The following is a 25,434-nucleotide window of genomic DNA, read 5'->3' as shown; positions in this document are numbered from 1 at the left end:
TGCATCTCTACACTATACACTACTCACTGCATATCTACACTATACACTACACTCACTGCATATCTACACTATACACTACATATCTACACTACACTCACTGCATATCTACACTATACACTACACTCACTGCATATCTACACTATACACTACATATCTACACTACACTCACTGCATATCTACACTATACACTACACTCACTGCATATCTACACTATACACTACACTCACTGCATATCTACACTATACACTACATATCTACACTACACTCACTGCATCTCTACACTATACACTACATATCTACACTACACTCACTGCATCTCTACACTATACACTACACTCACTGCATCTCTACACTATACACTACATATCTACACTACACTCACTGCATATCTACACCATACACTACACTCACTGCATATCTACACTATACACTACATATCTACACTACACTCACTGCATCTCTACACTATACACTACACTCACTGCATCTCTACACTATACACTACATATCTACACTACACTCACTGCATCTCTACACTATACACTACACTCACTGCATATCTACACTATACACTACATATCTACACTACACTCACTGCATCTCTACACTATACACTACATATCTACACTACACTCACTGCATCTCTACACTATACACTACACTCACTGCATATCTACACTATACACTACATATCTACACTACACTCACTGCATCTCTACACTATACATTACACTCACTGCATCTCTACACTATACACTACATATCTACACTATACACTACACTCACTACATATCTACACTATACACTACACTCACTACATATCTACACTATACACTAACACTCACTGCATATCTACACTATACACTACATCTCTACACTACACTCGCTGCATATCTACACTATACACTACACTCACTGCATATCTACACCATACACTACACTCACTGCATATCTACACTATACACTACATCTCTACACTATACACTACACTCACTGCATATCTACACTATACACTACACTCACTGCATCTCTACACTATACACTACATATCTACACTACACTCACTGCATCTCTACACTATACACTACACTCACTGCATATCTACACTATACACTACATATCTACACTATACACTACACTCACTGCATCTCTACACTATACACTACATATCTACACTACACTCACTGCATCTCTACACTATACACTACACTCACTGCATATCTACACTATACACTACATCTCTACACTATACACTACACTCACTGCATCTCTACACTATACACTACATATCTACACTACACTCACTGCATATCTACACCATACACTACACTCACTGCATATCTACACTATACACTACATATCTACACTACACTCACTGCATCTCTACACTATACACTACACTCACTGCATCTCTACACTATACACTACATATCTACACTACACTCACTGCATCTCTACACTATACACTACACTCACTGCATATCTACACTATACACTACATATCTACACTACACTCACTGCATCTCTACACTATACACTACATATCTACACTACACTCACTGCATCTCTACACTATACACTACACTCACTGCATATCTACACTATACACTACATATCTACACTACACTCACTGCATCTCTACACTATACATTACACTCACTGCATCTCTACACTATACACTACATATCTACACTATACACTACACTCACTACATATCTACACTATACACTACACTCACTACATATCTACACTATACACTACACTCACTGCATATCTACACTATACACTACATATCTACACTACACTCGCTGCATATCTACACTATACACTACACTCACTGCATATCTACACCATACACTACACTCACTGCATATCTACACTATACACTACATCTCTACACTATACACTACACTCACTGCATATCTACACTATACACTACACTCACTGCATCTCTACACTATACACTACATATCTACACTACACTCACTGCATCTCTACACTATACACTACACTCACTGCATATCTACACTATACACTACATATCTACACTATACACTACACTCACTGCATCTCTACACTATACACTACACTCACTGCATCTCTACACTATACACTACACTCACTGCATCTCTACACTATACACTACATATCTACACTACACTCACTGCATCTCTACATTATACACTACACTCACTGCATATCTACACTATACACTACATATCTACACTACACTCACTGCATCTCTACACTATACATTACACTCACTGCATCTCTACACTATACACTACATATCTACACTATACACTACACTCACTACATATCTACACTATACACTACATATCTACACTATACACTACACTCACTGCATATCTACACTATACACTACATATCTACACTATACACTACACTCACTGCATATCTACACTATACACTACATATCTACACTATACACTACACTCACTGCATATCTACACTATACACTACATATCTACACTACACTCACTGCATCTCTACACTATACACTACACTCACTGCATCTCTACACTATACACTACATATCTACACTACACTCACTGCATCTCTACACTATACACTACATATCTACACTATACACTACACTCACTACATATCTACACTATACACTACATATCTACACTATACACTACACTCACTGCATATCTACACTATACACTACATATCTACACTATACACTACACTCACTGCATATCTACACTATACACTACACTCACTGCATATCTACACTATACACTACATATCTACACTATACACTACACTCACTGCATATCTACACTATACACTACACTCACTGCATATCTACACTATACACTACACTCACTGCATATCTACACTATACACTACACTCACTGCATATCTGCACTATACACTACATATCTACACTACACTCACTGCATATCTACACTATACACTACATATCTACACTATACACTACACTCACTGCATCTCTACACTATACACTACTCACTGCATATCTACACTATACACTACACTCACTGCATATCTACACTATACACTACATATCTACACTACACTCACTGCATATCTACACTATACACTACACTCACTGCATATCTACACTATACACTACATATCTACACTACACTCACTGCATATCTACACTATACACTACACTCACTGCATATCTACACTATACACTACACTCACTGCATATCTACACTATACACTACATATCTACACTACACTCACTGCATCTCTACACTATACACTACATATCTACACTACACTCACTGCATCTCTACACTATACACTACACTCACTGCATCTCTACACTATACACTACATATCTACACTACACTCACTGCATATCTACACCATACACTACACTCACTGCATATCTACACTATACACTACATATCTACACTACACTCACTGCATCTCTACACTATACACTACACTCACTGCATCTCTACACTATACACTACATATCTACACTACACTCACTGCATCTCTACACTATACACTACACTCACTGCATATCTACACTATACACTACATATCTACACTACACTCACTGCATCTCTACACTATACACTACATATCTACACTACACTCACTGCATCTCTACACTATACACTACACTCACTGCATATCTACACTATACACTACATATCTACACTACACTCACTGCATCTCTACACTATACATTACACTCACTGCATCTCTACACTATACACTACATATCTACACTATACACTACACTCACTACATATCTACACTATACACTACACTCACTACATATCTACACTATACACTACACTCACTGCATATCTACACTATACACTACATCTCTACACTATACACTACACTCACTGCATATCTACACTATACACTACATATCTACACTATACACTACACTCACTGCATATCTACACTATATACTACACTCACTGCATATCTACACTATACACTACATATCTACACTACACTCACTGCATCTCTACACTATACACTACACTCACTGCATCTCTACACTATACACTACATATCTACACTACACTCACTGCATCTCTACACTATACACTACACTCACTGCATATCTACACTATACACTACATATCTACACTACACTCACTGCATCTCTACACTATACATTACACTCACTGCATCTCTACACTATACACTACATATCTACACTATACACTACACTCACTACATATCTACACTATACACTACATATCTACACTATACACTACACTCACTGCATATCTACACTATACACTACATATCTACACTATACACTACACTCACTGCATATCTACACTATACACTACATATCTACACTATACACTACACTCACTGCATATCTACACTATACACTACATATCTACACTACACTCACTGCATCTCTACACTATACACTACACTCACTGCATCTCTACACTATACACTACATATCTACACTACACTCACTGCATCTCTACACTATACACTACATATCTACACTATACACTACACTCACTACATATCTACACTATACACTACATATCTACACTATACACTACACTCACTGCATATCTACACTATACACTACATATCTACACTATACACTACACTCACTGCATATCTACACTATACACTACACTCACTGCATATCTACACTATACACTACATATCTACACTATACACTACACTCACTGCATATCTACACTATACACTACACTCACTGCATATCTACACTATACACTACACTCACTGCATATCTACACTATACACTACACTCACTGCATATCTGCACTATACACTACATATCTACACTACACTCACTGCATATCTACACTATACACTACATATCTACACTATACACTACACTCACTGCATCTCTACACTATACACTACTCACTGCATATCTACACTATACACTACACTCACTGCATATCTACACTATACACTACATATCTACACTACACTCACTGCATATCTACACTATACACTACACTCACTGCATATCTACACTATACACTACATATCTACACTACACTCACTGCATATCTACACTATACACTACACTCACTGCATATCTACACTATACACTACACTCACTGCATATCTACACTATACACTACATATCTACACTACACTCACTGCATCTCTACACTATACACTACACTCACTGCATCTCTACACTATACACTACATATCTACACTACACTCACTGCATCTCTACACTATACACTACATATCTACACTACACTCACTGCATATCTACACCATACACTACACTCACTGCATATCTACACTATACACTACATATCTACACTACACTCACTGCATCTCTACACTATACACTACACTCACTGCATCTCTACACTATACACTACATATCTACACTACACTCACTGCATCTCTACACTATACACTACACTCACTGCATATCTACACTATACACTACATATCTACACTACACTCACTGCATCTCTACACTATACACTACATATCTACACTACACTCACTGCATCTCTACACTATACACTACACTCACTGCATATCTACACTATACACTACATATCTACACTACACTCACTGCATCTCTACACTATACATTACACTCACTGCATCTCTACACTATACACTACATATCTACACTATACACTACACTCACTACATATCTACACTATACACTACACTCACTACATATCTACACTATACACTACACTCACTGCATATCTACACTATACACTACATATCTACACTATACACTACACTCACTGCATATCTACACTATATACTACACTCACTGCATATCTACACTATACACTACACTCACTGCATATCTACACTATACACTACATATCTACACTACACTCACTGCATCTCTACACTATACACTACACTCACTGCATCTCTACACTATACACTACATATCTACACTACACTCACTGCATCTCTACACTATACACTACACTCACTGCATATCTACACTATACACTACATATCTACACTACACTCACTGCATCTCTACACTATACATTACACTCACTGCATCTCTACACTATACACTACATATCTACACTATACACTACACTCACTACATATCTACACTATACACTACATATCTACACTATACACTACACTCACTGCATATCTACACTATACACTACACTCACTGCATATCTACACCATACACTACACTCACTGCATATCTACACTATACACTACACTCACTGCATCTCTACACTATACACTACATATCTACACTACACTCACTGCATCTCTACACTATACACTACACTCACTGCATATCTACACTATACACTACATATCTACACTACACTCACTGCATCTCTACACTATACATTACACTCACTGCATCTCTACACTATACACTACATATCTACACTATACACTACACTCACTACATATCTACACTATACACTACATATCTACACTATACACTACACTCACTGCATATCTACACTATACACTACACTCACTGCATATCTACACCATACACTACACTCACTGCATATCTACACTATACACTACACTCACTGCATATCTACACTATACACTACATATCTACACTATACACTACACTCACTGCATATCTACACTATACACTACACTCACTGCATGTCTACACTGTACACTACATATCTACACTATACACTACACTCACTGCATATCTACATTATATACATTATATAGTGAATGTAGGCCTAGATGTAGTACACAATCATGCCTGAATAGTAGTGTGTCAGTTACAGTGTTATTCCACCCACACACATATTTCTCATTTCTGTAGTGTTGCATAAATGAGCTCTCTGTGTGTGTGTGTGTGTGTGTGTGTGTGTGTGTGTGTGTGTGGGTGGGCATACAGTGCTTGTAGGAGCTTGCCTGCAGATATCAAATGACAAAGAGGATTTATATATATATCTATATACATATATATATGGAGAGAGGGAGAGAGAGATAATGTGAATGTGGTGTGACGGTCACTTAGTTTTATGTCCCTCTGTAATACATCTCTTTTACAGCTTGCTTTCTCGCACCCTCTCTCTCTCTTTTATCCTTGTGCCCTTGTTTTACATTTTGGTGTGTTTGAGTGTGTGTGTGTGTGTGTGTGTGTGTGTGTTTTGCCTAGTCATGGCTATGATGTGCTGAGTGAGCATCTGTCCGAGGCTTTCAGATCCTCCTACTCTACTTCCATTAATAAATCAGGAGTGAGGATGGGTACACACACACACACACACACACACACGCACGCACACACAGTGTCAGGAACAACAGGTGTTATATGAAGTGCTTTAGACACTCCTGGTAACATTCCAATCTCTTTTTTTGTGTCATTTTTGTGATTACAGCAACAATCACACCACAGCCCCCCCATGCTTATATAACCAATCACACCACAACCCCCCAATGCTTATATAACCAATCACACCACAACCCCCCCATGCCTATATAACCAATCACACCACAACCCCCCATGCTTATATAACCAATCACACCACAACCCCCCCATGCCTATATAACCAATCACACCACAACCCCCCCCCCCCCCCCCCCAATTCTTTTATCAATTGAAATATCAGTACTGTTTTGTGTATAGCAATGTTAAATCTTTTGTGGCATTGTGTGTGTGTGTGCGCAGGCGTATGGTTCGGGGTGTGATATCGTGATCTTGGCCAGTGATTTCGAGTGTGTGCAGATTATTCCTGGAGCTCAGCATGGGAACATCCAGGTGGGGTGTGTGGAGTGTTCACACCAACTGGGACGGGTAAGACACACACACTCTATACACACACACGCGCACACACACACACACACACACACACACACACACACACACACACACTCTATACACACACTCAGCCCTTCTACTTCAGTCAACACACACACACTAGTGATAGTGTTTGTTGTAGGAGTAAGTGTGTAAAGCTGTAAATGTTTACTAGCTGACTGTCAGATGGATTGAACTACACGCAGTTTACTGATGTACTGATGTACTGATTTGTGTATACTCACACCTCCTTATTCCACACCGCTCGTGTTGATGCTTTAGATTGCCGCGTCATATGGAAACACCGTGTGCATTTTCGAACCAATCTGCACCAATCTGAACAAGAGACACAAGGTCAGTGTCCATGATGATGATGATGATGATGTTGCTATTGTCGATCATACAGTCCATATATAATGATGATGATAATTTAATAAATAATAATAAATAAAATGGTATAAAAGAAGCTAATAGGTCATGTGATAGTCAGGTTAATGTTTGTGTAGGAATAGCCATTATTATTATTACATGCTCATGGCTAACATGTTTCTCCATGAAGAAATATCATTGTGTTTATTATTTAGTGAGAGGATTGTGTAGGTGGTTGTGTGACTCTGTGTGTGATTTGTTGTAAATGACAGCAACTGAATTACCAGTGGCAGAAGACTGGACAATTTTTACTCAATGCCATGACCTACAACCTGGCCTGGGACCCACAAGGTGAGGGGGAGAGTGTGTGTGTGTGTGTGTGTGTGTGTGTGTGTGTGTGTGTGTGTGTGTTTTGAGTGAAGTAGAAGGGTTGAGTGTGTGCTATAGAGAGTGTGTATGAGGGTGGGAGAGTGCGTGTATAGATTGTAGTACGTTAGAGCTGAAGTAAGAGTGTGTGTGTGTGTGTGTGTGTGTGTGTGTGTGTGTGTGTGTGTGTTAACCGTATGTCTTTCTGTAGGTAACCGTATCCTGGCGGCCACGGAGTGGCTGCAGCTTTGGGCTCCGCCCACCGCAGACACACTGCTGGAGGAAGACGAAGAAGAAAAATCACACCCTGTCCTCAACGACTGGAAGTGTGTGTGGCAGTGCAAGTGAGTCAGACACGAGTGTGTTAGGGCTCGAGTGTGTCCTGTAGGTGTGTTGGGGCTCAGTGAATTAATTTAACATGTAAATTCTATATGAATAAATTATAAAATCTAAATACAGAAACCAGTGAAAGGATCCTTATTGGTGATTATAACAAAATTAGAATAAAAGGGTTCAGAGGTGCAGTATTCACTACTACTAAATGTAGTAGGCTTTAAGCGGGGGGGCTTTGGAAAAAGGAAATGGGGGGGGGATGAAGAAGGTGATTATTGGAATAGCGCAATATCAAACTTCCCAACACACGCACACGCATGCATGCACGTGTAACCACTGAGCGTTTCAGTTTCACTGTGAAGTGTGCAGTCTCTGGGGTTTCATTCATTCCTTTATTTTATTTAAACTAGGAATAAAAGACAGTGAAATATAAAGAAAATAAAAACATTTAAAAAATATAAAGTCGTATAAATATAATAAACTCAATCCTAACACATAATACAGTCCTGTCTGTTTATATGTAAACATTTCCAGTTCCAAAAAAAAAATACATTTTCTAAATCCAGTTCCAACAGTTTGAGTAAAATAGCAAAAACATATCATTCATTCATTTCTAATAATATACAAATTAAAGGTTTATATCTTTTCCCCAAAAACCCTTTTAACATAATCTTCCAAAAGTCTTTTTGTCTCATACCTAATGTAATGTGTGTGTGTGTGTGTGTGTGTGTGTGTGTTTCTCAGGACTGCTTCTGCTGTGCGTGTTATTAAATGGTCTCCTGATGGGGAATACTTCGCCACTGTGGGAAAGGTAGTGTACACACTCACACACTCACACACAAACACACAGACGTATAACGTTTCTGAAAATTAGTGCCCCCCCCCCCCCCCGTCTCAATGTCTCCCTCTCTCTCCAAAACACTCTCACATTTGCCTCCACTCCATTTTTTAAATTAAATTTTCAATTGCTCTGTAACCCCCCTTCCCTCTCCCCCCTCCCTCTCCCAGGACGACTGCCTGTTGAAGGTGTGGTACTCCACCCTGGGATGGAGGTCGGTGATGGTGGATGTGTGTGAGAGGAAGTCCGGCTCGCTCCACTTCTCCTTCATCTATCTGGCTCATCCCAGAACCGTCACGGGGTTCTCCTGGAGGAAGACCAGCAAATACATGGCCAAGTACACACACACACACACACACACACTTGTCTTGACTGACCTAAGTGTCCTATTTAAAGTGTGTGATGTAGCACTGAAGGATTAACTATTTCACTATGTTGTGTAATATTTGTAATGATAATAAAGTCAGCGGAATAGTAACACTAACAGGACAAACACTAAACTAGAGTGCACCAGTAGGGGGTGCTAAAGCATTACACACTTTGTGGAAATGTGTCTGCAATAGAGATGCATTATAGTCTGGTGTGATATATTGTTTGCAAAATAAAGCGTGTGTGTGTGTGTGTGTGTGTGTCAGGGGCTCGGTGTGTAACGTGTTGCTGACGTCGTGTGTGGATGGAATCTGTCGGCTGTGGAGCGAGACGCTGCTGCCTGAGGACAGTTTACTGGGAGGACAGATCACCGAGAACAACAGCTCCACATCATCACTGCAGCACAGCGGCCAGAAAGATAAAATACAACATGCCCTGGAGGTACACACACACACACACACATGCGCGCACACACACATGCGCACACACACACACAGGCACACACACACACACACAATTAGCTAATGGAATAGATTAAAGCTCATTTTGTGTAAAATGTCTGTGTGTGTGTGCAGTCGATCCACCACCTGAAGCAGCTCAGACGGGGTCGGAGGAGATCGTCAGCTCTGGTCGCACACACCGAGCTGTTGCCCAGCCAGTTAAACTCGCAGCACGCACATCGGCACATCACTCACCACGGCAACGCGCTGTGTCACTTCCACATCTCAGCCAGCATTAACCCCAATACAGGTACACACACACTGTGCTGGAAATCCAGTTTGTCCTGGACAGAGTATTTATTTGGAGTATTTATGGTAGGAGAGAGAGGGACGCTTTAGCAGAAATGTTGGTGAGGAAACACATGTTGTCGATGCAGCGATGATTAAATTACAGCCCAACTGGAGCGATTCTTTTCAGTTGTGAGACATAACGACTCGGTAATCACTCACTGTCTGCGAATACAGCAGGGGTAAATAGGATGTTTTTCTTGTGTGTATGTGTGTGTGTGTGTGTGTGTGTGTGTGTGTGTGTGTGTCTGTCAGATATCCCGGCGGCTCTGGCCGGGTCCGGTCTCTTCTCCTCTGTAGACAGTAATGGAGGTTTCATGGTTCACTGGCTGAATAATAAGGATCTGAGCTTCACCTCCTCCATGGACGAGTTCATGCAGCACCTGAGGAAGTTCTCCGAGCAGAACCCCGAGCACGCTGCTGACGACGACAGACAGGACGGAACTGCAAAGTTTGACTTAGGTACACATGCGCGCACACACACACACACACACACACACACACACATGCACTGCTATTATCATAAATACTGGAGTAACACTCATACTGTGAAAACAATAACAAAGGAACAAAACTACTATAAACACTAGACTAGTAAACCTACAGTATAAACAAATCAAATAAACAAACTGCCGTAAATGCTGGAATAGCAAACCTACAGTGTAGGAATAGCAAATTTACCATAACGTAAATATCGTAAATGCTGGAATAGCATACCATAATTACCTTAAATACTGGAATAGCAAACCGTAAATAAAATAAATGCTGGAATACCATACAATAAATACTGTAAATGCTGGAATAGCACATCTACCATCAAAACATTTATCAAATGAACAAACTAGCATCATACGGGAGTAGTGTTTTTTATAACGTTGCCAATCTGTAAGCTTATAGGCTGTGTGTGTGTGTGTTTGTGTGTGGGATGCTGTAGATCTGGATGAGACGTCAGACAGGGCATCGGAGCATGATGATGGAGAGCATGAGGGCAGTACCAAGGCGTCGTCCCCCGGCTCCAGCAGCAGTCTCCCTCCTCCCTCCGTCCTCCTGGAGCGCAAGATGGAGTCCCTCACTCTGGAGTGGAACCGGAGCCCCGACATGCTCTTCACCATCCACCCGGTCGACGGATCCTTCCTGGTCTGGCACATCAAGTACGTGGACGAGTACATCCCCGGAATCTTCCGGCAGGTCCAGGTCAGTGCTTACACGCTTCCCTGCTAGAAATCAAACACTATCTATAGACCAAACTACCGTAAATACTGGAGTATAAACATCCTTACAGAGGAATAGTGAATATCACAAGGTTACAGTGTTCTGGGAGATCATTTTACAGTTCTGTCTCGTGTCCCAGGTGGCATTCTCCTCGCGGATCCCTGTAGCGTTCCCCACCGGCGACGCTAACTCTCTGAGTAAGAACATCATGATGTACGCCTGCACTTTCCCCGAGCGGGATGCCCAGGTCTCTGTGGAGCAGGACAGGAAGTGTGCGTCTCTGGGCACCGTGATTGGCCCGGCCGTCATGATGGTGTCGAAGCACGTGGACGGTTCTCTGAACCAATGGGCTGTGACGTTCGCAGAGAAGTCCGCCTTCTCCAACGTGCTCACGGTTTCACACAAGTTCCGTTACTGCGGCCACCGTTTCCATCTCAACGACCTCGCGTGCCACACGGTCCTGCCCCTCCTACTGACCTCATCGCATCACAACGCTGTTCTGACTCCGCCCCCTGGGCAGGACGACCCACAGGGCGCTCCATCGCGTCCATCCAGAGGCCTCGCTCCGAAGGAGATGAGCAGCAACGCGGCGACTCGGACCTTCCATGACCCGAATGCCATTTACAGCGAGCTGATCCTGTGGCGCGTCGACCACATCGGGCCGCTCTCCTGCACGGGGGGCGTGTCCGAAATCGCACGCATCAACTCCCTGCACACTGCCGCCTTCTCCAACGTCGCCTGGCTGCCCACGCTGATCCCCAGCTCTGTACTCGGTGAGGGAAAACTTCCAGTGTTCCTGGACTCGCTGCTAAACACTTCCTCTGTTCCTCATTAGTAACTAAGCTTAGTAAATAATTCACGAATATGCTAATTAAGTGAAATAAACGACTTATTAACAGTGACGAGTGAATAATACGGGACCCGCAGTGTAAATGATCAAATATCGATTTGTTTCTGGGGATTTAATGTTTCTGTAGTTAAGAAATCTGTTTTTTTGTCTGTGTGTGTATCAGGGACGTACTGTAACTCTGCAAGTGCGTGTTTTGTGGCGTCGGATGGGAAGAACCTGCGTCTCTATCAAGCCGTCGTGGATGCCAGGAAACTGCTGGACGAACTGTCTGACCCTGAGACCTCGGTCAGTGATAATAATAATTTTAATAATAATAGCATTGCTTCTAAACTTATGTATTGTTTCATTTACTGTCCCTCTTCCTTCACTGGTTGTGTGTGTGTGTGTGTGTGTGTGTGTGTGTGTAGAAATTAGTGGGTGAGGTTTTCAACATTGTGAGTCAGCAGTCCACTGCACGCCCAGGCTGCATCATCGAATTGGACGTAATTACTAACCAGGTAATGTGTGTGTGTGTGTGTGTGTGTGTGTGTGTGGTCTATAATGTAAAGTAGCATTATTGTCATGATTGCATATATTACAGTGTTGCCAAAGCATGTGTGTGTGTCTGTGTGTGTTTTCTCTCTGCAGTGTGGCTCGAACACACAGCTACTCCACGTCTTTCAGGAGGATTTTATATTAGGATATAAACCACATGATGACTTCACCGACATAAACACTACTGAATTCCCTTCAGCTGATGGTACACACTCCTCCACCTCCTCCCTCTCCTCCACCTCTCCACCTCCTCCACCTCTCCTTTTTTTCTAACGCTTGTTCTCCTCTGACAGAGTTTCACCCGCCTCCATTCTCTGAGAAGTTTTTCTTGGTCGTGATCGAGAAAGATGAGAACAGAAACTCGGTGCTGCAGATGTGGCATCTTCATCTGAAATCTGTGCATGCGTGTGTGGGTGAGTGGATTTTACACACACACACACACACACACACACAGAGAACCAAAGAAAAGCGTGACTTGGCTCTATACAAGACCTCAATCTGTACAATAAACCCAGTGACTCAGCTCTTTAGCAGGACTCGGTTCTTTATACCAGACGTCTAATCAAAAGCCAGACTTGGTTCTTCCATCAATATTCTATGTACACTTTTAGACTTAACGGAAACATCTGCGACTATTTAAAACTTTTTAAAGATTTTTAAATAACATGGCAGCCAAATGCCAGTCAGTTCTCGTGGGTGGAGCCTAATTTCCCCAAGAGCTGTAACTCGTGATTGATTACATGAATTCTGAGGACGTCTGTAAAGTTTGTGGCGTGGTAATTTAAAGTGGGTGGAGTTACATTCAAACTGAAATTCGGTGTACTACTTCATTGTGTATCTTTCTAAAGTTGAATAATCCTCACCCTCGGCCAATCAGCTTTCAGCAGGTCATGTATGTGTATTTGTGGTTTCTTTAGTGCTCTGTGTAACTTAAGACCTGGCTACTGAGCGGTGTGATTTGTGATGGGTGCTTGGACCCCCTTAAATCGCTGCTTGTGGCAATATTATTTTCATATGGTTTCATATAAAATACCGATTTATTGTTTACAATATTGTTATGTTATTTTTTTTCTTGTAAAACGACCGTTTCTGCAGATGACACTCCACAGACCCAGCCGTACCAGAACCAGCTGACGGTCCCGCACATGCTCGCCAACGCTGACTCGTCTCCCGAGTCGACACCAGGTCAGAGCCCCCTTCCTCGCTCGTCTTCCTCGGCTAACCTGCAGTCTGCCAGCAAACTGATCCTCAGCTCCACCCTCGTCTACAGCCACAGACTGGAGCTCCCCCTGGGGGTGGAGGTGATCCGTGCAACACCGTCTGCAGGTACCCTGTGAATCCCTGTGTTACAATAGAAACGAGCGCCATAATATAAGCCAGAGGCAGTGTTTTGTAAATGTTATAAACGTTTAAAGTACTCTGTACTTCAAATAAATTAGTATGCAAACAAAATGATTTCTACATTTTTGTACGTACCGAGAGTAAAAGTGCGAGCTAATTCGAATTCACAAAACGCAAATCTGCGAGAGATCACTCAAGAGTTCAGCGTATGTGATTTTTTCCCTCCAGGTCACTTGAGCTCTTCCTCCATTTACCCGGTGTGTTTGGCTCCGTATCTGATCGTGACGGCGTGTTCGGATGGACGCGTCAGATTTTGGAGGTGTTCCGTGGATTCAGAAGATTCTCCCTCGTACCGCTGGGAGCCGTGGTGCCTCCTGAACGAGGAGGAGGACAACAACAGTGCCCTGAGCCTTTCGGGTCGCCCCGTCGCCGTCAGCTGCTCCTACACCGGCCGCCTGGCCGTTGCGTTCAAACAGTTAGTCTCTACTGAGCACAGCTCGAGCTCTAAAGACTTCTCCATGCACGTCTCCATCTTCGAGTGCGAATCCACAGGTGGGTCCGAGTGGGTTCTGGAGCAGACTATCCATCTGGAGGACTTCGGGAAACCTGTCAGTGCTTTGGACCCCAGAATCAGCGTGGACAGCAACCTGGTTGTTTATAGCAAGTCTGATCTGTTTGTTAGAACACAGAACCCTAATATTAAGCACTTCGTTCACCTAGATTGGCTCTCGAAAGAAGACGGATCGCACATCCTCACCGTCGGAGTCGGAGCCAGCATCCTGATGTACGGACGGATCTCGGGCATCGTCGCCGAGCAAACCGGTGGGAAAGATGGCATGGCCGTCGTCACCCTGCCTCTAGGGGGCAGTGTTAAGCAGGGCGTCCGCTCCCGCTGGGTTCTTCTGCGCTCCGTCGATCTGGTTTCCTCTGTGGATGGGACGCCATCTCTTCCCGTTTCTCTTTCTTGGGTCCGAGACGGAATCCTAGTGATCGGGATGGACTGCGAGATGCACGTCTACGCTCAGTGGTACCAGGATAAGAAGCCCAGCGATTCCGAGGACAACGATGACGCTTTCATGGTGAAAAAAGGCGCGATCGAGATTACGGACGACGTGATCCGAGTTCCTGCCGTAATCCAAGATGGAGGACTTTTCGAGGCGGCGCATTCTCTGTCCCCCACTCTGCCTCAGTACCACCCCACTCAGCTGTTAGAGTTGATGGATTTAGGGAAGGTGAGACGTGCGAAGGCCATCCTGTCTCACCTGGTCAAGTGCATCGCCGGCGAGGTCGCCGTGGTTAGAGATGCCGTGGCAGGAGAGGGCGGAGCCAGGCGACACCTGTCTCGCACCATCAGCGTCACCGGAAGCACCGCCAAGGACACGATCGTCGCCGGGAGAGACGGCGGGCGCGATTACACGGAAATCAACTCCATCCCTCCGCTCCCGCTGTACGCCTTGCTCTCGGCCGACCTCGACACGTCTTACAGAAACAAACTAGCCGACGACGTGAAATGTCAGGAGCGGGAGACGCGGAAGTCTTCAGAGGATCAGTACTCGGAGCTGTTCCAGGACTCAGCCGAAAACACTGATGACTTTGCGAGCTTCGCATGGGCGGACAAGGCGGAGAAGAAGGAGAAGAAGACTCGTGTGATTGATCTGTCGCAGTACGGCCCTACCTGTTTCGGTCCGGAACACGCACAGGTGCTCTCCTCTCACCTGATGCACTCCAGCCTGCCTGGACTCACCCGCCTCGAGCAGATGTTCCTGGTTGCGCTTGCCGATACGGTGGCAACCACCAGCGCGGAGGTGGGCGGAGCCACTGATAAACAGTACAGAGGTGAGGTTTCTTCGCTCTCCCTACACCCTTCACCGCTCTCCCTACACCCCTACACCCTTCACCGCTCTCCCTACACCCTTCACCGCTCTCCCTACACCCCTACACCCTTCACCGCTCTCCCTACACCCTTCACCGTTCTCGCTACACCCCTACACCCTTCACCGCTCTCCCTACACCCTTCACCGCTCTCCCTACACCCTTCACCGCTCTCCCTACACCCTTCACCGTTCTCCCTACACCCTTCACCGCTCTCCCTACACCCCTACACCCTTCACCGCTCTCCCTACACCCCTACACCCTTCACCGTTCTCCTTACACCCCTACACCCTTCACTGCCCTCCCTACACCCTTCACCGCTCTCCCTACACCCTTCACCATTCTCCCTACACTCTTCACTGTTCTCTCTACACCCCTACACCGCTATCCCTACACCCTTCACTGTTCTCCCTACACCCTTCACCGTTCTCCCTACACCCTTCACCATTCTCCCTACACCGCTATCCGTACACCCTTCACTGTTCTCCCTACACCCTTCACTGTTCTCCCTACACCCTTCACCGTTCTCCCTACACCCTTCACCGTTCTCCCTACACCCTTCACCGTTCTCCCTACACCCCTACACCCTTCACCGCTCTCCCTACACCCCTACACCCTTCACCGCTCTCCCTACACCCTTCACCGTTCTCCCTACACCCCTACACCCTTCACCGTTCTCCCTACACCCCTACACCCTTCACCGCTCTCCCTACACCCCTACACCCTTCACCGCTCTCCCTACACCCTTCACCGCTCTCCCTACACCCTTCACCATTCTCCCTACACCCCTACACCCTTCACCGCTCTCCCTACACCCTTCACCGCTCACCCTACACCCTTCACCGCTCTCCCTACACCCCTACACCGCTCTCCCTACACCCTTCACCGTTCTCCCTACACTCTTCACCATTCTCCCTACACCCCTACACCCTTCACCGCTCTCCCTACACTCTTCACCGGTCTCCCTACACTCTTCACCGGTCTCCCTACACTCTTCACCGGTCTCCCTACACTCTTCACCGGTCTGCCTACACCGCTATCCCTACACCCTTCACTGTTCTCCCTACACCCTTCACCATTCTCCCTACACCCCTACACCCTTCACCGCTCACCCTACACCCCTACACCCTTCACCGCTCTCCCTACACCCCTACACCGCTCTCCCTACACCCTTCACCGCTCACCCTACACCCCTACACCCTTCACCGCTCTCCCTACACCCCTACACCGCTCTCCCTACACCCTTCACCGTTCTCCCTACACTCTTCACCGCTCTCCCTACACCCTTCACCATTCTCCCTACACCCTTCACCATTCTCCCTACACCCTTCACCGCTCACCCTACACCCCTACACCCTTCACCGCTCTCCCTACACCCCTACACCGCTCTCCCTACACCCTTCACCGTTCTCCCTACACTCTTCACCGGTCTCCCTACACTCTTCACCGCTCTCCCTACACCCTTCACCGCTCACCCTACACCCCTGCACCCTTCACCGCTCTCCCTACACCCCTACACCGCTCTCCCTACACCCTTCACCGTTCTCCCTACACCCTTCACCGCTCTCCCTACACCCCTACACCGCTCTCCCTACACTCTTCACCGTTCTCCCTACACTCTTCACCGGTCTCCCTACACTCTTCACCGGTCTCCCTACACCCTTCATTGTTCTCCCTACACCCTTCACCGCTCTCCCTACACCCTTCACCGCTCTCCCTACACCCCTACACTGCTCTCCTTACAACCCTACACCTTTCACCGCTCTCCCTATACCCTTAACCGCTCTCTGAACATCTCTCTCTCCCTCTCTCTCTCTCACCAATATAAATAAAATCCAGCATGATTAACATATCTCCTTAAACGGCCTTAATGTCTGACACTAGACTAATTAAACAGGGCGATTATCACGCTCTCCACACGCACCTACACTGCAGCAGATCAGCTGGTGTTTATTTAGTCTTTTAGAGAAGGTGAGATGTGAGCAGAACGTTCCAGACATCAGGACATCAGAGAGGTTCAGGGACATGCGCTCTCTCTCTCTCTCTCTCTCTCTCTCTCTCTCTCTCTCTCTCTCTCTCTGTCTGTGTGTGTGTGTGTAAGTGTGTATGTGTGTGTGTGTGTGTGTGTGTGTGTGTGTGTGTATATATATGTATATGCATATAAAACGTGTGTGTATGTGCGTGTGTGTTTCCATTCACATGATTCAGGGGATTTCATTGAACACAGTTAGCCATTTGTGTGTGTTTGTGTTACAGCAGTATGTTTACTCACTGTACTCTCCTGTCTTTGTCGTGTGTGTGTGTGTGTGTGTGTGATGTCCAGGTGGTGAGGCTCTGGATGAGTGCGGTCTCAGGTACCTGCTGGCGATGCGTTTACACACCTGTCTGCTTACATCACTTCCTCCTCTGTACCGCATGCAGCTGCTGCACCAAGGTAACTCCCTCATCCTGTCACATTTACACACCAAAACACTCTTTCGTCCTGCTAACCAGGTGTGTGTGTGTGTGTCTGTGTGTGTGTCTGTGTGTATGTAGGCGTCTCTACATGTCACTTTGCGTGGGCGTTTCACTCCGAGGCTGAGGAGGAGATGTTGAACATGATCCCAGCCATGCAGAGAGGAGACCTGCAGTGGTCCGAGCTTCGCGCTGTCGGTGTCGGCTGGTGGATCCGAAACATCAACACGCTGAGACGTATGGTGGAGAAGGTGATGCATACGCATGCGCACACACACACAGACTCATATATATATATATATATATATATATATTTACACACGCATATACTCTCTCTCATGCGCATATACACACACTCACACATACACACACCAGGTACACACCACATCTGGAACACTCCTGCAACACTTTGACCACACCACACCTGGAACACACATACACACACCTGAAATGCACTTTTAACACCCTGTGAACATGTCTAAAACACACTTGGATCACACAGGTAGATGGTGTATAGATAATGACAGGTACTGTAATATTAATAACATTGAGAATTTATTTGGGATTAGATATAAGACAGCCATGTTTCTCTGATTCTCTCAGCTGACGGGGTGAATGTTAGTACGTGTGTATTAACTAAATCTCAGGTATAGGGGGTGTGTAAATATTTCTGTCTGTGTTCCAGGTGGCCAAAGCAGCGTTCCAGAGGAATAACGATCCCCTCGATGCTGCACTCTTCTACTTGGCCATGAAGAAGAAAGCTGTGCTCTGGGGCCTGTTCAGGTAACTGCATTCATACACTCCACACACTTCCAAGTCTCACGCGTTGGGTGCTGTGAAGGTTTCTTTTAAATTGCATCTGCGTGTATTAATTTATCAGTCTAACCTCTCCTTGTCTCGTGTGTGTGTGTGTGTATGTGTGCCGTACAGGTCTCAGAGTGATGAGAAGATGACACAGTTTTTCAGCCATAACTTCAGTGAGGATCGGTGGAGGAAGGCGGCGCTGAAGAACGCTTTCTCTCTGCTGGGGAAACAGCGCTTCGAGCAGTCGGCCGCCTTCTTCCTGCTCGCCGGATCACTCAAAGACGCCATCGAGGTGCGCGCACACACACGCACGCGCGCATATACACTTGTCTAATCTTACTCATTATTATGATTAGAGCCAGTTGTAGACATAATATACTAAACCCCGCCCAGATTTACTCTCATATACACCTAATTTACATGAAACACGCCCCAATTTAAATTTAATTTACATATGACACACACCCTCATATACCATGAACACAAACACATTGTGTATTATTTTGTGTGCAGGTGTGTTTGGAGAAGATGGATGACATCCAGCTGGCCATGATCGTCGCTCGCCTGTACGAGGCCGACTTCGAGAGCTCGTCCACCTGTCAGGGGATCCTGTACGAGAAGGTTCTGGGCTGCAAACGGGACGGAACCGAGTTCTCCTGCAGTAAAATGCACCCGGACCCGTTCCTCAGGAGCATCGCTTTCTGGATCATGAAGGATTACACCCGAGCGCTGGACACCCTGCTGGAGCAGACGCCCAGAGACGACGACGAGAATCCGGGTGAGCCTTTACACAACGATGACGGATGACGGAATGTTCCAGAAGCACGATGATTTTTGATGATGTTTATTGTGGTTTATTCCTTTATAAAGCGTTCTTGCTTTCTGACGTGAAGGTTTAACTGACTTTTGGTTTTCAGACGTGATGGTGAAGTCCTGCAACCCGGTAGTGTTCAGTTTCTACAACTACCTGCGCACACACCCTCTGATCGTACGCCGGCACTTCGCGCCTCCGGACGGCTCAGAGCGCAACAGCAGCGCCGATCAGATCAACCTGATCGAGCGCAAGCTCTTTTTCACCACCGCTAACGCTCACTTCAAAGTGGGCTGCCCTGTCCTAGCGCTCGAGGTGCTGTCCAAAATTCCCAAGGTGACCAAGAAGACCAGTAAGGCAGCTTCCACGGCTAACGTCGGCGAGGTCCAGAACGGTGTCCGGGCCTCCGATCTGGACTGGAGCGCGCCGGTGATGAAGCCCAATGATGACCTGAAGCTGGACTGGGGAGATGAGGAGGAGGAGGAGGAGGAGGAGGAGGAGGAGGATAAGAAGGGGTTGCTGATGAAGGAGAAAAAGAAGGAGGAAGAGGAGGAGGAGGAGAAAGCGAGCGATTGGAAGGTGGACGTGATCGCCGAGCAGCTGAAGTTCCGAGCATGTCTGAAGATCCTGATGACGGAGCTGCGCACGCTCGCCACCGGGTACGAGGTGGACGGAGGGAAACTGCGCTTCCAGCTCTACAACTGGCTGGAGAAGGAGATCGAGGCCATGCACCGCATCTGCAACTATAAGGTACTTTTACAAAATATACTTTAGAGTTGACAAAACACTTCAGAAAATAGTACTCCAAACCGAAATCAGTAAGCTAGGCTCCGCCCTCAGACTCTAGGCCACACCCCCTCCCCTCGCTGGGTCTGACTTGCTTGTAGCTGAGCGACTCTGTGCTTCTCCTCAGGTGGAAGGCCAGGGTTCGGTGGGTGAGCTGGAGAAATGGAGCGGCAGCGTGTCGGGTGAAGGGGACGAGTTTGAGCGGAGGAGTGACACGGATGTGTATGAGCGCCACCTGCAGGACCGGCGCAGACTGCAGGCCAAACAGCTGCACGCTGAGAGACGGAAAGCCTGGCTGAGGAAGAACGAGGCGCTGCTCAGAGTCTTCCTCACCTACTGCAGCCTGCATGGAGCCAAAGGGGGCGGAGTCACGTCTGTACGCATGGAGCTGCTCTTCCTGCTGCAGGAGTCACAGCAGGTGTGTGTGTGTGTGTGTGTGTGTGTGTGTGTGTGTGTGTGTGTTAGGCAGTTAATATAACCATGTTCTTTGGTTATATTTTTGTTTGTTGTATCCTAGGAGACAACAGTGAAGCAGCTGCAGTCCCCGTTGCCATTGGCAACGACACTGCCGCTTCTCTCAGCTAGCATTGCTCCGACTAAAACAGTCATCGCTAATCCTGTCATGCACCTGAACAACCACATCCAGGACATCCTGTACACTATAGTACAGACCGAAGCTCCGCCCCATCCTGACATACCTGATAACAGAGTGAGACACACACACACACTGTACACTATAGTACAGACCGAAGCTCCGCCCCATCCTGACATACCTGATAACAGAGTGAGACACACACACACACACTGTACACTATAGTACAGACCGAAGCTCCGCCCCATCCTGACATACCTGATAACAGAGTGAGACACACACACACACACTGTACACTATAGTACAGACCGAAGCTCCGCCCCATCCTGACATACCTGATAACAGAGTGAGACACACACACACACTGTACACTATAGTACAGACTGAAGCTCCGCCCCATCCTGACATACCTGATAACAGAGTGAGACACAGACACACACACACACACACTGTACACTATAGTACAGACCAAAGCTCCGCCCCATCCTGACACACCTGATAACCGAGTGAGACACACACGCACACACTTATGAATTCACCTAGACACAACGTTGTATTGCGTCAGTGAAACAGTGTGACTGAAGGACGAGGTGAAGGATCTGTCTCACTCTCTGTCTGTCTCACCGTCTCTCTCTCTCTCTCTCTCTCTCTCTCTCTCTCTCTCTCTCTCTCAGGTGAATGCACTACACACTTTGGCTGCTTCTCTGTCTGCCTGCATTTACCAAGCACTGTGTGACAGCCACAGCTACAGGTATATACACACACACACACACACACACATACAGACACTTCCTGTTTGTTCTTATAACAATTGGATTTCAATTTAGATTTCTTCATATTATAACAACTCACTTATTCATTTATGCAAACTCTCTCTCTCCACACACACACACACACACACACTGTTGTGTGGTCAGCAGTCAGTCAGAGGCGAACCAGTTCACAGGAATGGTGTACCAGGGTCTTCTGCTCAGCGAGAGGCGGAGACTCAGGACGGAGAGCATAGAAGAACAGGCCACACCCACCTCCGCCCCTGCACACTGGCCAGGTACATACTAGGGGTGCCCATAATTTTAGAGCTGACTGTTTAATGTGTTATTGACCTGATTTTTAATTTACTTATTTTATTGATGAGGAGTGAGTGTAATAATGGAAGGAAAATCTCTCTCTCGCCCTCTCTCTCTCCCCCCCCTCTCCCTCTCCCTTTCCCTCTCTCTCTCTCTCTCTCTCTCTCTCTCTCTCCCCCCCTCCCCCCTCTCCCTTTCCCTCTCCCCCCTCTCCCTTTCCCTCTCCCTTTCCCGATCTCTCTCTCTCTCTCTCTCTCTCTCTCTCTCTCTCTCCCCCCCCTCTCCCTCTCCCTGTCCCTCTCTCTCCTCCTCTTTCCCTCTCTCTCTCTCTCTCTCCCCCTCTTTCCCTCTCTCTCTCTCTCTCTCTCTCTCTCTCTCTCTCTCTCTCCCTCCCCCCCCTCTCCCTCTCCCCCTCTCTCTCCCCCCCTCTCCCCCCCCCCCCCCGTATCTCTCTCAGGTGTGGCGTCTCTGATTGGCCTGTTGGCGAGCTCTCAGGGTGAGGATCAGCCAAGGCTGAACGTGATGCTGTGTGAGGCCGTGGTGGCCGTGTATCTGAGCCTGCTGCTGCACGGCCTCGGCACACACTCCACCAACGAACTGTTCCGCCTCGCCGCCCACCCTCTTAACCCACGCATGTGGGCTGCCATCTTCGGAGGCGGAGCCAAGATCATCGTCAAGCCCAAGCGACAGGCCGAGGTCTCGCCTGGTGAGCTGAATACCTGTAGCAGTCTGGAAGTGTGTCACAGTGTGGCAGTGTGTGTATCAATGTACAGTGTGTGAGAGAAAAACCAGCTAGTGAGTGAGTGAGTGTAACACTGCACTGTGTGTCAGCTGCATTTGCAGCAGAAAGCTCTCAGGAATCACCTGATACCCCCTCCCTCGCGGTCACACCCACGTCCCATAATGCCCAGCCTGATTACCATGGTGACGGCACCGTGGAAACGGCTGCGCAGCTGGACAGCTGTGAGTGAGGCGCTTTAACTGAGTGTGTGTGTGCGTGCGTGCGTGCAGTGTGTAGTGCTGAATTACTTTGCTTTCTTCTTTCACTACATACACTCACTGTGTGTGTGTGTGTGTGTGTGTGTGTGTGTGTGTGTGTGTGTGATTGCATGTATTTTGTTATCTTTTTTTCTTATGTGTGTGTATGTGTGCATGCTTGTGTCTGTTCATTTTCAAGAATGTGTGTAGTTTACACGTTCATAGATGGTTTGTGTGTGTGTTATTACAAACTTATCACAGTATTCATCCTTCGACAGTAGGACATGAGTATAAACACACACACACACACACACACACACACGCATGCACGCACGCTCACAAGTCCGACTGTTTATATTTACTCCAATGCTTATCTAATGTCTAATTATATTTATCAGTCAGTGTGCAGCGCACGGCCTCACACACACTCTACGACAGTAATACTCATTAACAAACCCCACAAGCCACACATACACACACACACACACACACACACACACACACACTTTTTTCACACTGTGTGGTGTTGTGTTTGCCCATTTTGTCATGAACTAATATTGGAGAGTGTGTGAGAATATGCAAGAATGTGTGTTTGTGTGTGTCTGCGCGCACACAGGTGTACGTGTGTGTGAAGGTTCTTGTTTATTGTTTTGTTGTTTATTGTGTTGTGTTGCACTCAGCCCTTCCTGATCAACTGAAACCAGACAGCGGTGAAGGTTTGTGATCGTGTGTGTGTGTGTGTGTGTGTGTCTTTCATATGACCCAAAATAACACATCTGTTGTGTTAATGAATCTTTAATTAGTTTTATTTCCACCTGTAAGTGTAAAATAGTGGGCGGAGTCAATGCAGATAGAGTGATTTATCACCTGCAGTGATAAGTTCAGTCTCACATACAGTACAGAGACGGGTGTAAATGAATACGCCTGAAGGGCAGGTATTAAATTCGGCAGAATCCAACTTTAAACTATTTAGTAAGTTTTAATAATGAGAGAGTATTTTTTCATTTTTGTTATATATTTGTTGTATTTTTTTTGTATTTATTGTATTAGTTATAACCGTTGTACAGTGGCAGGTGATGTAGGTCACATGACCATGAAGTTATCTGTGATTGGGTGAATCCCAAATCATGTAGTGCACTAGGTAGTGTGGATAAAATGTTATTACACTGTTGATGGGGTGCGCTAATACAGATAAATAAATAAATAGACTAATAATAATCTCTCTCTCTCTCATTCAAATTCTCTCATTCATTCAGTAGCCCCGCCCCCGACACCTCCTGCTGAGGAAGT

General features: G+C 45.8%; 1 protein-coding gene across 2 annotated transcripts in view; it reads left to right on the top strand.

The window, feature by feature from the left end:
• Positions 1–25,434, top strand: part of dmxl2 (Dmx-like 2) — a 42,895-nt gene that overhangs the window by 7,185 nt on the left and 10,276 nt on the right. The window contains exons 2-30 of one of the 2 annotated variants that reach the window (XM_053623788.1): positions 7,652–7,777; positions 8,063–8,134; positions 8,422–8,500; positions 8,727–8,859; positions 9,593–9,659; positions 9,857–10,023; positions 10,322–10,496; positions 10,631–10,805; positions 11,099–11,305; positions 11,778–12,037; positions 12,195–12,828; positions 13,069–13,190; positions 13,313–13,402; positions 13,533–13,644; positions 13,733–13,852; positions 14,535–14,765; positions 15,009–16,616; positions 18,976–19,086; positions 19,188–19,357; positions 19,792–19,889; positions 20,037–20,202; positions 20,424–20,688; positions 20,828–21,471; positions 21,635–21,925; positions 22,025–22,216; positions 22,774–22,850; positions 23,017–23,147; positions 23,624–23,872; positions 25,404–25,434. The exon at positions 25,404–25,434 is cut by the window's right edge and continues 160 nt beyond it. In XM_053623788.1, coding sequence (XP_053479763.1) covers positions 7,652–7,777; positions 8,063–8,134; positions 8,422–8,500; positions 8,727–8,859; positions 9,593–9,659; positions 9,857–10,023; positions 10,322–10,496; positions 10,631–10,805; positions 11,099–11,305; positions 11,778–12,037; positions 12,195–12,828; positions 13,069–13,190; positions 13,313–13,402; positions 13,533–13,644; positions 13,733–13,852; positions 14,535–14,765; positions 15,009–16,616; positions 18,976–19,086; positions 19,188–19,357; positions 19,792–19,889; positions 20,037–20,202; positions 20,424–20,688; positions 20,828–21,471; positions 21,635–21,925; positions 22,025–22,216; positions 22,774–22,850; positions 23,017–23,147; positions 23,624–23,872; positions 25,404–25,434 — 6,803 coding nt within the window. Of the gene's footprint in view, positions 1–7,651; positions 7,778–8,062; positions 8,135–8,421; positions 8,501–8,726; positions 8,860–9,592; positions 9,660–9,856; positions 10,024–10,321; positions 10,497–10,630; positions 10,806–11,098; positions 11,306–11,777; positions 12,038–12,194; positions 12,829–13,068; positions 13,191–13,312; positions 13,403–13,532; positions 13,645–13,732; positions 13,853–14,534; positions 14,766–15,008; positions 16,617–18,975; positions 19,087–19,187; positions 19,358–19,791; positions 19,890–20,036; positions 20,203–20,423; positions 20,689–20,827; positions 21,472–21,634; positions 21,926–22,024; positions 22,217–22,773; positions 22,851–23,016; positions 23,148–23,623; positions 23,873–25,400 lie in introns of both variants that reach the window. The other variant, XM_053623787.1, reaches the window with a different exon arrangement.

The sequence above is a fragment of the Ictalurus furcatus genome, chromosome 4, assembly GCF_023375685.1.
Source record: "Ictalurus furcatus strain D&B chromosome 4, Billie_1.0, whole genome shotgun sequence".
Lineage (NCBI taxonomy): Eukaryota > Metazoa > Chordata > Actinopteri > Siluriformes > Ictaluridae > Ictalurus > Ictalurus furcatus.
This window is presented reverse-complemented; position numbering and strand designations above follow the sequence as displayed.